Source organism: Ictidomys tridecemlineatus, chromosome 1 (genome assembly GCF_052094955.1).
Source record: "Ictidomys tridecemlineatus isolate mIctTri1 chromosome 1, mIctTri1.hap1, whole genome shotgun sequence".
NCBI classification, from domain to species: Eukaryota; Metazoa; Chordata; class Mammalia; order Rodentia; family Sciuridae; genus Ictidomys; species Ictidomys tridecemlineatus.
In genome coordinates this window covers 223,482,622-223,498,244 of record NC_135477.1, presented here as the reverse complement: position 1 = coordinate 223,498,244, position 15,623 = coordinate 223,482,622, and the positions used below count along the sequence as shown (strand labels likewise).

At 32.7% G+C, this 15,623-nt stretch overlaps 1 protein-coding gene across 1 annotated transcript in view; it reads left to right on the top strand.

Moving 5' to 3' along the window:
* The window catches only part of Itga1 (integrin subunit alpha 1), a 151,686-nt gene that overhangs the window by 118,391 nt on the left and 17,672 nt on the right, over positions 1–15,623 (top strand). The window contains exons 17-23 of the mRNA XM_005319647.4: positions 1,329–1,465; positions 3,338–3,448; positions 5,176–5,385; positions 7,238–7,318; positions 10,611–10,687; positions 13,578–13,667; positions 14,988–15,090. Of these exons, the coding sequence (XP_005319704.1) occupies positions 1,329–1,465; positions 3,338–3,448; positions 5,176–5,385; positions 7,238–7,318; positions 10,611–10,687; positions 13,578–13,667; positions 14,988–15,090 (809 nt within the window). The remainder of the gene's footprint in view (positions 1–1,328; positions 1,466–3,337; positions 3,449–5,175; positions 5,386–7,237; positions 7,319–10,610; positions 10,688–13,577; positions 13,668–14,987; positions 15,091–15,623) is intronic.

Sequence of the window (15,623 nt, the reverse complement as noted above, 5' to 3'; positions counted from 1 at the left end):
ATATGCGGCAAAGTGAAACTAAACCACTATCTCTCACCGTGCATAAAGCTCACCTCAAAGTGGATCAAGAATCTAGGAATTAGACCAAAGACCCTGCACCTAACAGAAGAAATAGGCCCAAATCTTTATCATGTTGGATTAGATCCTGACTTTCTTAACCAGACTTCTAAAGCACAAGAAATAAAATCAAGAATTAATAAATGGGATAGATTCAAATTAAAAAGCTTCTTCTCACCAAAGGAAACAACCAATAATGTGAAGAGAGAGTCTACAGAGTGGGAGAACATCTTTACTACATGCTCATCAGATAGAGCATTATTCTCCGAAATATATAAAGAACTCAAACTACTTGTTCCTTTCTATTGAGAAGGTCACACTAGTTTTTTTACAGTCAGACTTACGATGTGTGGGCTTCTAAGGTGGCTCATGTCAGTCTGAGCATCTTTCTCCTTCTGCATTCTATACTTTCTAAGGAAGTTTTGAAATTATGTTGAAATATGTTGGAGCCAAAGCTGTAAGTCCATTGATTACAGAAGAGTAATTTACTCTGCAATCTGAATGACAAATTAATGAGAAAAAACCATTCATCCTAAAAATCTTTTTTTCTTAATTTGCTGTATATATGTACACATGTACTCTGAAATAGTCCCCTGAATAGAAAATAAATAAGGTATAGTAATGCAAAAATACAATTCAGGTTTTCATATGCAACATTATTTCATCTTATATGATGTTTGTAAAACAATTAAGGAATCAAATAAGGCATGTAGTCCTCAAATGAAGTACAAGATTTCACTTATATATACTTATTTTATTGAATTTAATAGTGCTTTGAACATAATCTAAAAGAGCATATTTTTATGAAAAAGGAAAAAATGCCATTAATGTCTTTTTATCTCTATTGAAATATGACATGATCAGTATTCCAAACAGTATTCCAACATTTCTAAATTAATATTTTGAGTGAAAATCAAGTAAATACAGAATGGTCAGTAAATTAGATGGGTGGGTGTGTATGCATGTGAATGTGTACATCACATACATGTATATCATATGTATGTACTTCATATATATGTACATCATAAGTAAGCATAATTCAATACATGATGAAATCATGATGAAATCAGAAAACAGTTCTATAGCACTCCTCAGGGTGGTCTTATTGACTGCTAATATCATTATACTACACTAATGTGAATATGCCAAGAAAAAAAACTTTTTTGTTTGATTAATTGCTCAAAAGATATTTCTATAATATTTATTCAATGAGTTGAATTGTGAAAATCATTCTTAAATAAACATTTTTGTCTATTCTTTTATTTTTATAGATATGCAATATCGTGTCACCCTAGATTCACTAAGACAGATATCACGAAGTTTTTTCTCTGGAACTCAGGAGAGAAAGATTCAACGAAACATCATAGTTCAAGGATCAGAATGTACTAGGCACTCCTTCTACATGTTGGCAAGTAAATCATATATTATAGCTGCCTTATTCCAAACATAGAATATAATATAAATGTTGTATTTCAAGTCATTCAAGTTCTGACTATTTTATTTCAAAGTGGACAACATAAAGTAAATTTCATTTTGCTTGTTCCCTAATCAGAAAAAAATAAATAAAAATTGCAGGTCATTTCCAAATGTGTGTATCAGACATCCATATATTATAGAATCGAGGAATCATGAATGAGGACTCCTCATTCCCTTATTCTTTCCATTATTGCATTCATTCACTTTTTTCAACTTGAAAATACCACTTGACTTCTCTGGACCTCTTCAGTAATCAGTGATTAACTGCCCTGAGGGCAAACTATTAATTGGGACATATGCTTTCGGGGTCCATTGGTATTATTATTTTTTTAATCTTCTGAGGGTTTGTGCTACTTCAGTTTCTTTCTGTTTCAGTGGATAAGAGAGGTTTGGAAAGCAAATTATTAATCTCTAGAGATGGCTGATAAGCGAATTTGTACCATTTTAAATGTATTTTCTTGTGGTGTTGCGTATGTGGGGAGTGTTTTCAACCTAGGGTGAGAGTTTCTTAAACATTTTCCTAAAGTGTACATTATAATAATTTTTTTCTAAAGCAGAATGAAGGTAGTGAGGAAACACTGATTTGAGTAACAGAGATTAAGACTTATTCGCTTGATCATGACCTTGTAGTTTCAAAGGATACAGGCTGATTTTCCAACTTGTGACTGGCTTTCAAATTCTTCATGTATTTATATAAAATATTTTGGAAAAATATAGTTAGAATGAGGAGAGTGACAGAAAATGTGCATCCTGGTATGCCACATTTATTCTTTCTCAATGGTTTTTGTGCCAGTATGACCTATGATAGACATCAGAATAAACTTACTCTATCAACATAAAGATCAATATTTTGATCTGAAAAAAAAAAAGTTGGAGTAATCCCTCTGATGTTGCTCATCAGAACTGAACATTTAGGAGTTAAAACTTTTGGGTCAAATTCCATGTGTGTAAGACAGATATGGCATTGCCACCAGTCTCCTAAAAGCAATTGCAGTTTGTTTGTTCCCAAGTTCAGTATCTTCACCATGTCCAGGTACCCAAGTACCTTAAAAGAAACAAACTAGCTTCAAAATTTCCAAAATTTCCTGGATAACTTGTTCTGGAGTTAGCCAGGTGGAATTTCTATCCCAACTTCCCCACATTCTGTGTTACTTTAATAAAGTTATTTGGCCATAGAGGCTCAACTAAGCCAATATAAAATAAAAACCCTAATAGTTATTCACCTTAAAGAAGTATTGAAAATAATGTGTAAACTAGTAATTTTGGACACTATAAATGAAAACTATTATTAGTGATAATTTTGCAATTATTAGTAATATTCATATCATTTCTATATCAGTTTGCATTATAAAATTTTATATGTATATATATATTATAAAAATAAAATATAAGTCCATTTAAAGGCAGTTTGCCCTTCTGAAATTGATAGGCTTTCCTAGAAGTATTACATACTGATTTTTTAGTTCAAGGTATCAAGAGAAATGACATTGTTATGCATGCAGATCAGGGTAGTATATCCTGACCTGGGACAAAGTATGCTGTATCCCATTACTTCAGCAGACCCCTTTGAGGAGCCATAGGTGAGTCAACTGGTTACATTCTGAAACCTCTGCTTCCCAGCTGTGTCCCTTGTCAAAGCAGAAAGGCCATCTCCATCCATCAAAGCAAAAGTCTGATGAGGCATATTGTCAAATTAGTTGTAAAAAAAAAAATGTTCTAGTAAGCCACAGGCCAGAAAAAGCTACAAGATTAGATTGTCTGGTCAGTATGATACCAATGACATATTTTATGTTTCAAACTCTAGGACAAGCATGACTTTCAGGATTCTGTGAGAATAACTTTGGATTTTAATCTTACTGATCCAGAAAATGGCCCAATCCTTGATGATTCTCTACCAAATTCAGTACATGAATACGTAAGTCAGATTTTTTAAAATTCAGAGTACCTACTTGTGACTGTATTAGCAAAAAGCTTGAAACACATATATCTATATATGTCATATTATTATATATATTATGTTACATTTATGTAATTAGAGACCTTTCCTAACCCTTTAACTTCCTATTGCTGGAGTTTAAGGAAACTAATAAATGATTCAGGACCAATCAAAAGAAATGCCCTTTACCCTAGGGAGCACTACTTGGTTATCTATGATCTGAGTCCAAGGTTTATTATGAGGGTATCCTCTCTACCTATGAGGGTATGAGGATACCCTCATAGTAAACCTTGGTCTCAGATCATAGATAATTAAGTAGTGACAGTGTTGTGGACCCATCTCTGGCCTTCTTCACTGGGGCCCACCTGTAAAACTTGCAAATGGAGTAAATCATAATGTATGCTTCCCTTGTCCACACTGCTGCCCCAAAGGCAAATAGACTAGAAGGGGCTGAGCTGTGCTCCCCAGGTCCTGCTTCCAAATTTAGAATTCAATGCCCCACACCTGACAGTAAATAGGGAACAGAGATGGAGGAGAGTGCAATGCAGAACCAGTAGAGGAAATATTCAAGATGAGGAATTAGTTTTCCGCATACACCTATTTTCTACTCTCTTCCTACCTTCCAAATAGATTTCTTGTCTTATACATACTAGGCACAGGGCTTGCAGTAAAACCTAGGAATATGTCAACATGAAGGTAGTAATTAGATTGTGGAGAACTTCAGAGCACTACAGGAACTTCTGTGTGTCTGGGGAGTCCAGGAAAGCCCCCTACACAGTTAGGTGGAGACCTGAAGGTGTGGACGATTTTCCATCCCACTTAATCAGGGAAGCAGAGGGGGATCATATGTATGAAGGTCCTGAGATATTTAAAAAAAAAAAAAAAAGCTAAATTGTACTCATTTTTGTGGCTTGAACTAAAGAACAAGGGGAGAGGTAATGTGAGTTGAGGCTGAAGGCCAAAGCAGGGGCAAGATCCTTCAGGACTTGGTGCCACAGCATACTTTTTAAACTTTTATATGAGCCATGCAATATTGTTGGAAGTTTTAATTCAGCTCAATGTTGGGGCTGGATGTGCAATTCCTGAGGATTCCTTCAGCCACAATATGGAAAATGATCAAAGAGAAATGAGTGGGTGGGGGAGAATAACTGGAGGCTATTACTTTAGTTCAAAGAGGAAGAGGAGGGATGAAAAAAGATTTAGGCAGTATTTAGAAGGGGGAGGGGGTGGATTGGACAGTGCTAGGAGATTGGCTATGTTGTGTGGGTGTGAAGAGACTTAGTGAAGAAGAATCAAGCAGAACTCCCAGACACATGGTGTGACCATTCTCCCACCCACTATACCCAGCTTTTTTATATTCCTAAGTATTTGATTCTTTTCAATAGAAAATCTTATAATTGGTGTTGAGTGGCTTTAATATCTTAGAATTCTTACCGTCTCTGACAGACTAAAGCTAGTGGAAAATAGCCATAAATACTGTGCATTCTTAAAAGGACTAGGAAAAATATATGTATAAAAGTTTATTCTTTCCCTATAGATTTCAAGAATAAGTATAAAATTTCTTAAAATTTCTGCAGTACAATCTATCCTCATTATGACTTGCTTAACTTTTTCTGATACATGTAATTTCTGTTACATAAAAAGATACATAATTTTCAATAATGCATAACTACACTTTCAAAAATACTTTCTTGTTACTGTTTCAGATTCCTTTTGCCAAAGATTGTGGAAATAAGGAAAAATGTATCTCAGACCTGGTTCTGGATGTATCCACCAAAGAAAAGGGCCTGCTTATTGTCAAGTCTCAAAATGACAAGTTCAATGTTAGCCTGACAGTGAGAAATAAAAGGGACAGTGCCTATAACACCAGAACAATTGTGCAATATTCTCCAAATCTAATTTTTTCTGGAATTGAGGTAAACTTGTAGTTATTTATTTTCTCTCTTAGCAAGCATTTCTTGAATGTACTTTTCATACTACTGAGATAATTGCTCTTAACATATTATAATTTAGAAGAATAAAAAAGGTTTTTGTGTAAAGTAAACATACACTAGTGGTAAAAGCTTTTTAAAAAATCTTTTTGCTTTATTTCTTTGGAGATGTATCTTTCTTCTTATTCAGCTGGAGAAAGGAATAGTTGAAGTATAAAAATTGTATGTTTCACAAAGAACTTAAACCACTGAAATTGAGACTGAGTAAAGGAAGAACATATCAAAGCCAAAATATTTTAACAGAGTTGCAGAGAGGGATCCCTGTGCTAATATATGTAGATATAGATATCTGTATCTATGTACCTACATCACAGAGTAGCTAATACTTCCAAGTTTGAACTTTACTTTTAATTCTGATCTCCAAATGAATTCTCTTGAATTGAAATTCTGTATTTGCTTATATTAATTAATAATATGTATGATTCATGTTAAAAGACAATGCACTTATTACAGATAGTATTAAAATGCTATTGTCTAATTGATATGAATTCAAGATTTTCACTTGTATATCTCTCCATTTGATAGGATATCACTTAAAGATATGATGGTTAAAATAGGCTTAAAATCATATATTACTATATGCATTAGTATATAATAAATTCATAAATAATATTCTGAATATTAGAATAGAGTATTAATACAATAATATATGAAGTATATATACATATTATGCATAATATATCTAAGCATATATGTATTATGTATGTATATGTATATATACTCTATATATCATATATATTAAATGTATGTATTATATATTGTACATAATATATACATCATACATTACTATGCTACTATACCATATCTTATATTCAGAATGTTATTTATAAATATAGTCATATAAATTCAAAATATAGGTGCAAAGCAATATTGGAAAGTATAACCATTCAAATTCCCTCTGAAAAGGGTAACTATATTAAAAATAATTGTATGCTCTTTAGCTAATTTACTGAGTTTGGCAATAAAACCAAACATGCACCTCCTCTGCTTTTATGAACAGTACCAATAATCATCATGATGGCTACCCCTTCTTGAATTACATGCTGAGTTCTGTTCCAAGGACTTCATTGATCTGATTATCATTCTTTGATAAGTAGACATCATTGTACCTAGTTACTGTGGAGATTCAAGGATAAACCATTTTTCACATGTTAACATTTCTTGCAATTGCATTTTACAATTAACTGTGTGCTATTTAACTGCAAGAATGGCTTTTTCCTTCCCACTGGTTTATAAAATAATGTTGTATCTCACATTCAATGACATTTTAGGTTTGATAGAGTAGAGCATTACCAACTCCACTTGTTAGATGATCAGACCAAGATAGGTGAGCAATCTTGACATGGTTAGAGCAAACAGTGGTGGAGGCAGGAGTTCAATCCTGGTGGTCCCAGCTCAGATCCCTTGCTCTTCTCTACTTGCACTAAACTCTTAAGTACTAACATTCACTGTGGGCTATTCTGTGCAGTCCAGTATTATTTTGTCCAGTACTACAATCACCTGTAAGTAAATGTTATCAGTGGTCTCATTTTCCAAATGAGGATTTGGGAAAGAGAGTGAGATGTGTGTTGTCTTTCAGGCACCCTCAAATGAATTTTCAGATTTTCATGGACTATGGAACAGGTCGTCCCAGAGTGCTGGCTCCTCCAGCTAAATAGAGACAAATCTTGGCAAGGATGTCACCAAGACACAGCTGGGGAAATTCTAAATTAAGAAGTTTAAGCTCAAATATTTTACCTGCTTCTCTACTCTGTTTCTCTTTAATTTCTCTTTCTAGGGCATCCAAAAAGATAGTTGTGAATCCAATCATAATATCACATGTAAAGTTGGATATCCTTTCCTAAGAAGAGGAGAAATGGTGAGCAGTTTATAAAAAAAAAAAACACATGTAGCAATTGGATATGAAAAATGATGTGCTCAAAGCCAAATATATAAATCTTTCTAATGGGAGTTTAGGATGATATGGATGAAAAAGGTTGAATTCAATCCTTTTCAGCTTCAAATCTGGTATGGTCTGAATGTTTGTATCTTCCTAAAACTCTTAGGTTGAAATTTAATCCCCAGTATGATAGCATTAAGAAGTGAGGCTTTGGGGATTAGTGGCTTTAAAAGAAGTTTGTTGCTTGCACCATCTGGGGTTACATAGCAGCCACAGTCTACAGAGAACAGACCCTCATTCCTAATCTTCTAGTGGTTTGCTCTGGAGTTGCCAGTCTCCAAAACTGTGAGCAATGCATTTATGTTGTTTATAAATTTTTCAAGCGAAGGATTTTGTTATAATAGTCCAAGTAGATTAAGAAAAAACTCAAAAGTAAGTATTGCATAAGTGAAATTTAAGCACCAAGACAAATTTACAGTAGATGAATGGATACACCATTTTACATTCCCACCAGCAATGGTTGAGGGTTCCAATTTCTCCACATTATTAATGTATTTTATAGTCATCTTGATGGGTGTGAAATGATATTTCATTATGATTTTGTTTTGTATTTCCTTAATAGGTTTGAGCATCATTTTATTGCACTTTAGCCAAATGTATATAGTATTTGAAGAATTGTGTGTTAAAATTTTTTATCCTTTTTTTGGGGGGGAGAAAGGTAAAGGGAAGGGTACTGGAGATTGAATTCAGGGGCATTTAATCACTGAACCATATCCCCACCTTCTTTTGTATTTCATTGAGAGACCACGTCTCACCGAGTTACTTAGCACCTCGCTTTTGCTGAGGCTGGCTTTGAATTTACAATCCTCCTGTCTCAGCTTCCTGAGCTTCTGGGATTACAGGCATGTGCTACCATGCCCAGCTCTTTCATCCATTTTTGAATTGAGTTGTCTTTTGGATTATTAAATTGTAAGAGTTCATCAGATAGTCTACATTCATGCCCCATATCACATATATGATTTGTGAATTCTGTCAGTTGTCTTTTCACTTTCTTTGAAGAACAAAACTTTTGTTAAATTTTGATGCAGTCCAATTTATCTATTTAATTTTGTGTCCCTCTATTTAATTTTATGTCCCTCAGGCTTTTGTGTCATGTCTTAGAAGACTTTGCCTGATCCAAGGTCAGGAATGTTTTTCATGTTTTCTTCCAAGAGTTTTATAATTTTAGCTCTTATATTTAGGTATACGATCCATTTTGAGAAACTTTTGTGCAGGATGTAAGGAATGAGTCCAATGCATTCTTTATTTAAAAATATCTAGTGACCCCAAAACATTTGAGAAAAGGTTATTCATTTCCCCCACTGAATTTCTTAACCATTTTTTCCCTTTATTCAGCAATTCCTTGCTGCTTAGGGTGCAAGTGTGAATCAAAGTATCTCTTATGCTATCCATAGAGAGATGGGAAGAAAATCTAAAATCCATCTTGACTTTGGCTTACGCTTAGAATGCACTTTGATTATAAGATCTAGATTTTCCACTTAAGCATTTTAAGATCAGGTGGTGTGCAATAAGCAGTTTCTTTCACTTCACTGCTTTTCTAGAATCTTCTCCTAGGTGCAAAGACTCATCAAGAATGCAAACAAGATTCACATGCCAAATCTATTCATGGAGATTAAGGAAAGGGAGGAGAGGGCTCTAGCTGAGCCACCTAGATAATCTGACCCTTTGTGTATTGTAGTTCAAGCCTACCCAGCCAAGGGTCTACTGGAATTTTTCTATTTTAAAGAAAGGATAAGACTTCAGACATTTTTCTTCTTAGGAGAACTTTTTGTTCCTCAATTTTCAATGTAAATCAAATATTTAGAAGGAGAAAATATAAAAGAGAACTTCATACATGATGTGGTATAACCAAGTAAATCTCCCGATCTTTGAGATTCGCCTTTCTTTCTATGAATGGTACCTAAATTGATTACCAGGGCTTTAAAAATCAAAACTTCTCCCTGAATCACAAAGATAAAATTTGGGGTATTTTCTATTAATTTTATATTTTGGACTTTCAACTTTGCTGGACTAAATTCTAAAATACTTTAGCATAAAACAAGATTAACTTTGAATTTGATAAATATAATTTAATAAGCATTACTAATGAGTTCTCTTGAACTATTATACAGAAAGTGACATATTTCTTTGAAGAAATAATTTTGGTTTTGGTCTTCCTGTTGATGTTTATTAAGAGTCATATACCATGTAGTCCATACATTCAGGCAAACTTTCTTAGAAGTCAGTTACCTGTATCAGAATGTTTGTATAGCAAAATCATTTTCCAATTCTTCTTATGTATTTTTTAACTACACAATCTATTACAAACAAAACTTTTCATTTTTCTTTATAATTTTCTTTCTTCTAAATAGCCAAGCTTTTCTTAACATTTGCTTCTTATTATTCCTTAGTAGTCCAAAAAAATTTACAATATAAAACTAGTGAATCCAAGTATTTTTCCCCCTATTTGATAATGACTATGTGTAGATGGCTGCTGGTACTTAAAGTTTCCATACTAAAAAAGTTTTAACTATGACCATTTCACAATTGCATTATTTTTTTGTCATTGTGATCTGGTAAACTATGGTATATAATAAATAGAATGTGTCTTTGTGGTAATGATTTATGGTTAGTATAAATATTTTATACTAATATATTTTTACTAATATATTTCAATAAAGTGCATAAAGTCAATAGTTTTTCATGTTTTAGTCCATTTAGACTGCTATTACAAAATACCATAAATTGTGTACCATATTGTTTCTCACAGTTATGAAGGCTGAGAAATCCAAGATCAAGACACTGGTAAATTCTGTCTATTGAGGGTTCAATTCTCAGTCAGAGAAGGAATCCTCTCATTGCATCCTCAGATAGAGAAATGCAGCTTTCTGGATGATTTTTTTGTACAGTCACCAATCCCATTTCTGTGGGTTCTCACGACCTAACTGCCTCCCCATCTCCTAATACAGTAACATTGGTCATTAGGTTTCAACACATTAGTTTAAGAGAATTCAAACATTCAGAACACAGCAATATGCAAAGCATATTACATATTTACATTTTAAAACACATGTGTGTCATATCTTATTCTATATATTTTTGAGATGGGAAAAGTTTTATTTTATAAGATAAATTTTATAATTTAAATTTGGGTAATACATTTAAGCAAACTGAATATTTGAATCAAAATAAATATTATCTGTCACTGAGGATACATATTTTTATTTCATAGGTAACCTTCAAAATCTTATTTCAGTTTAATACATCTTATCTCACGGAAAATATGACCATTCATCTAAGTACAACAAGGTTGGTATATGTGTGTATGAACATGTTTATATGTTTATCTATAATTTCTTTCATGAAATTAGAATATTTGGCTTTAGAGACTTGCTAGCAGCTCCTTATAACCTATATAAGACCACTAGAAGTAAAAAACCATGACCCTTTTGTTTCACAAAAAATACTATCAATTTACAAAAATAAAAAAATTATTTAATAAAAATAATTTAATTAAATGGATTAAATTATTGGTTACACTATTGTACTCTATATTATACTATATATATATATATACTGTATATTGTACTGTACATTATTTCTGTATGTTCATTTCACTTCAGTTCAACAACATTTACATCTGCCAAATTTTATTTAAATTCATTTAAAATTTTACTAGGATCTAATTTTGAAACATTTACTGGCTTTCAAGATCAACTAAATCATTAAACAGACTTAAAGTTTTCTGACACCCTTTGTGCTTTATAAATTTTATCCAAATCAGTCAAAGTTTCTGAAAGTTATCATAGAACATATAGGCTAAAAAAAGGGAGGGGCTAAAAAAGGGAGGGACTAATAAGGAAATTAAAAGAATGGATTAACTTTCTTCTAAGTGTAATTATCCATTTTACCGCCTTCATTGAGAATAAGTTCTGTCTTCTGTTGCTTTATTCCTGGTAACTAATAACTAAGTAGATGGGAAATAACTGAGCGTTTTGTATCACTGTGACCAACATACCTGACAAGGACAATTGAGAGGCGGAAAAGCTTACGTGGGACTTATGGTTTCCAAGGTCTCAGTCTAGAGATGGCTGACTCCATTGCTCTGGGTTCAAATTGAGATAATATTTCATGTGGGGAAAGGGCCCAATGGAGGAAAGCTGCTCAGCTCATCATGGGGTCAAGAAGCACAGAGAGAAAGAAAAAGAAAGTGGGGGCGGGGAGGAAAGGGCCACAAGAAGAACATCCCTTCTAGGGCACACCCTTAGTGACCCACCTCCTCCAGCCATGCCTCACTTGCCTATGGTTACCACCCAGCCAGTCCTTTCAAACTAGAATGGACTGATTAGGTTTACATCCTTCACGATCCAATCATTTCACCTTTAAATAGTCCTGCATTAACAGGAGCATTTTGGGGACACTTCTTATCCAAACCATAGCCCTGAGTAAATGACAAAAATGAATTAATGGATATATTATTTCTCTATGTTCATTTCACTTCAATTCAACAAATATTTCTTTGACATCTATTATAGAAAAGATATTCAGTTAATCAGTGAAAGAAATACAAAAATTACTACAGGCACAAACCTCCTTCTGGGGTGAATATTATAATACAGGTTAAGATTAGTATAAAATTTTTATAATATATGCTAGAGTAAGGAAAATCCATTATAGAAATACAAACCATGTGTTTATGTGTTACAGAAAAAACAAAGGGTGAAATTATATTTATTTAGTAATGACAAACTATGAAAATTTTATCAAGAAAATTTAAAATCAGGAAGACCTTAAAGGATGGATAGCATTTTTCAGAGATGTTGGTGATTAGAATTAGGTAGAACATTTATAGGCAAAATATACAGTTTGAGTGAAAACTCAAAGGCAAACCAGTTGATCAATTTGAGGAATACTGGTAATCAGTTTTAGCTGAAATATGCAGAAAATGTGTAATACGTCATGTAGTAATGGGAATTAAACGTGCATCCTAGCATTTTATGCAAGAGACTTATTATGAGTAAAAGCCATGTCTTTCTTAACTGAATAGGTCTTAAGAATTCAGAAAGTTTCAGAGAGTTAAGTCACAGTCACATGTTCAGAGCTGCTTCTTAGGAAGATGAATTTAGTTACACTGTGGGTAGGGAGAAGGGAGCCATTCACCGTAAAAGCTCAGTGATGCTAGTACCTATAATCCAAGGTAGCGCACAGCCTTTGCTCCCCTGTTGCTCACACAAAGCCATTATATACACTTGGGAATAAGCAGAGGCCTTAAAAGGTGCTGTTGCGCATTCTGGGAGACAGTGTGCCAGGTGCTTGGTCAGTTGATGGACAGGTGTGTGTGATAATAACAATGAAATATAATACTTATGGGATATTTCCTCTGTCCTGGGCACAGTCCTAAGCTCTTCTTATTCATTTAATCACCATATATTAATCATTTATTGCTCAAATCTCCATTTTATAGATGAAGAAACTAAAGGACAGAGAGATTAAATAATTTCACCAAACGTACCAACTTCTAATACCAATTTCATTCTCTGGCCATATAAGTATTATCACTTATGCATGCTTTTTAATGAGCACTAATATGAGACTAATGAGATATACACATGCATTTATGTGTGTACCCATATATATGTGTATTTACATACATAGTTAAAATTATTACCAAAATCAAGGGACTAAACAAGTGCTTTACAAATAATATGTACCTAGTATGGAAAGAGTATAAAGGAGAAAACAAGATTTTAGATTTACTCAGCTGTGTGACCCTAGTTGTGTTCCTTTGCAAAGTCCTCATCTATGATAAATAAATCAGGGAGGTTTGTGTCAAAAACACAAATTCTTGTGCCCCAACTTAGACCTATTAAATCCACATTTGTAGAAGAGAAGCCCACCAATCTGTGAATTTTTAACAATTACCCTTGGGGTTCCTCATTATTATTATCACAGAATTTTTGAGAAACAAGGGATAAAATCAGTGCAGTTTTTCACCTGTAGCTGCACATCAGCATCAACTTGGACACTTTTAACAGTACCCATCTCTGATCTCCCTCCTCCCCCTGATTAAAAAGTAATCAATAATTATACTCTTTTATGCTTTTATTTGCCATTATAAACTTGTCTTTCAAATGCTTAGAAATGTCTCTCAATAATCAACAGTTTAATGACTTATCTGAATGTACTCTGCATTTTCTAGTGACAGTGAAGAACCTCCTGAAACTCTTTCTGATAATGAAGCAAATATTTCTATCCCAGTAAAATATGAAGTGGGACTACAATTTTACAGGTAGGTGGAAATCACATTTATATATCAATGCTTTTCTATTGACCCAATGTTTCTAGAGGTGTGGTCTCCAGCCAAGAACATACCATCATCTGGGGACTTATTAGAGAGTCACATTCTCAAGCCCCACCCCAGTCAGAAACTCTGAGGATGTGCCCAACATTCATGTTAAATAAATCTTCCAGGTAATTGCCATGTACCCTAACATTTTAGAACCTATATGCTAAATACCCCAAAATATGAGGTGCAGTAATACTGGATCACATTAACAATCCAGTCTTAACTCTTAAATGCAAGCCGAAGATCTAGAAGACCTTCACAAAATATAGTGTTTTCTGAGGATTCAGCAACATAATTCTTGGCCATCCTTCTCATCCCGTGGAATCCTATAAGCCTGCCAATTCCAAACATACAAGATTAAAGCATATCTCATTGATGAGACATTTATTCCTTCCCTATTCATAATTCATTGTTTCTCTTAAAAGAACTTCTTATCTATCCAAATATCAATCATATTGGCAAACTTTCCCCTATAAATTTCCTTGCTTAAGCAGAACTTCAAGCTTTTGCTGATTAAATATGTGCAAAATCAATGTCAAGTTCAGTTTAGTCTAAAGATTTTGTTAATTCATCTTCTATGGAATTTTGTCTTAACTAATAAAATACCACAAACATAAGGATTATAGAATATGCTCATAGATTTTGCTTACATTTCTTGGCATTTAAATTCTGTTGGCTGATTTTTATTGTGTTGTATCTATTTCTTTTGGTACATAGATTTTCCTGAGATTTTTCCACTTATTTAAAATAAAATTTTGATCAACACTTATAAATATTTTTGCTTTCTCTTCATTAAAGTGCTTTTTAAGATATATTCCTAAGTTCTACCAAGTTGATCCAAAGACCATGATAATATGTATGAAACTTTAAAGTTTAGTATTAAATATAGGACTTTAAAATGTGAAAAGGAAAACATTTTGTCAATCCTGCTTAAAATTTCACACTACTAAAATTCCAAACTTTAGCTTGTTGTTTTCACTAAATATAAATAGTGGTGAGTTCATGGAAACTTTTCACTCAACAATGAAATTTTATTTAAAAAGTTATAGATAGTTTAGCAAATAAGCATTAATGATTATCTAACTAAATTTTATAATTATTCTCACCTTCCTAGAAATTTGATTTTGAATTTTTGAGTAGAAGAATTCTTCTTTGATTAAACTCTTTTTAAGAATTTTTGTGATGACATGTTATAAAGAAAGAAAAGAATAAAGCTAAATAAATGTTTAATTTGTTGTAATTTATTTTTCTAATTCTTTAAAGCTCTGCAAGTGAATACCATATTTTAATTCCGGCCAATGAGACTGTCCCTGAAGTTATTAATTCTACTGAGGATATTGGAAATGAAATTAACATATTCTATTTGGTAAGAAATTATCTCTGAGTAAAAATCCTAAAAGTGTTATTTGTAAATTTATGATTTAAGATGTTAACAAACACACATATTAAAATAACACATTTCCAACATTTAATCTCTAGATCCAAGAATATTTTTCTTTATAATTTTATTATTTTAAAGAATTTTTATTTAAATTGATAATTATACTTCAAATCAATTTTAAAAATCTATGTTTCTAATTTTCTCACAATAAGGCACAGTAATTTAGAATGACTTCTTAGAAAAAAAGTAAACCATGGAACCTAATAGATACTACCTATTAATTGTCCAGTCTTAATTCCTAAACACAAGTTGTAGAATTCGTTTAGTTTTAGTATGACTGAGAAAAATATATTTTTAATAATTATGACTATTACAAAAATTGATTATTTTAAAATTATCTTTGTAACATTTTTCTCTACTCAATAAATATCTCACTCTGCACACCACTACCCTTTATATGCATTACACTGTAAATTAATGATGTTGGCACTTGTTTTAGTCAGCTTTTTCACTGCTGC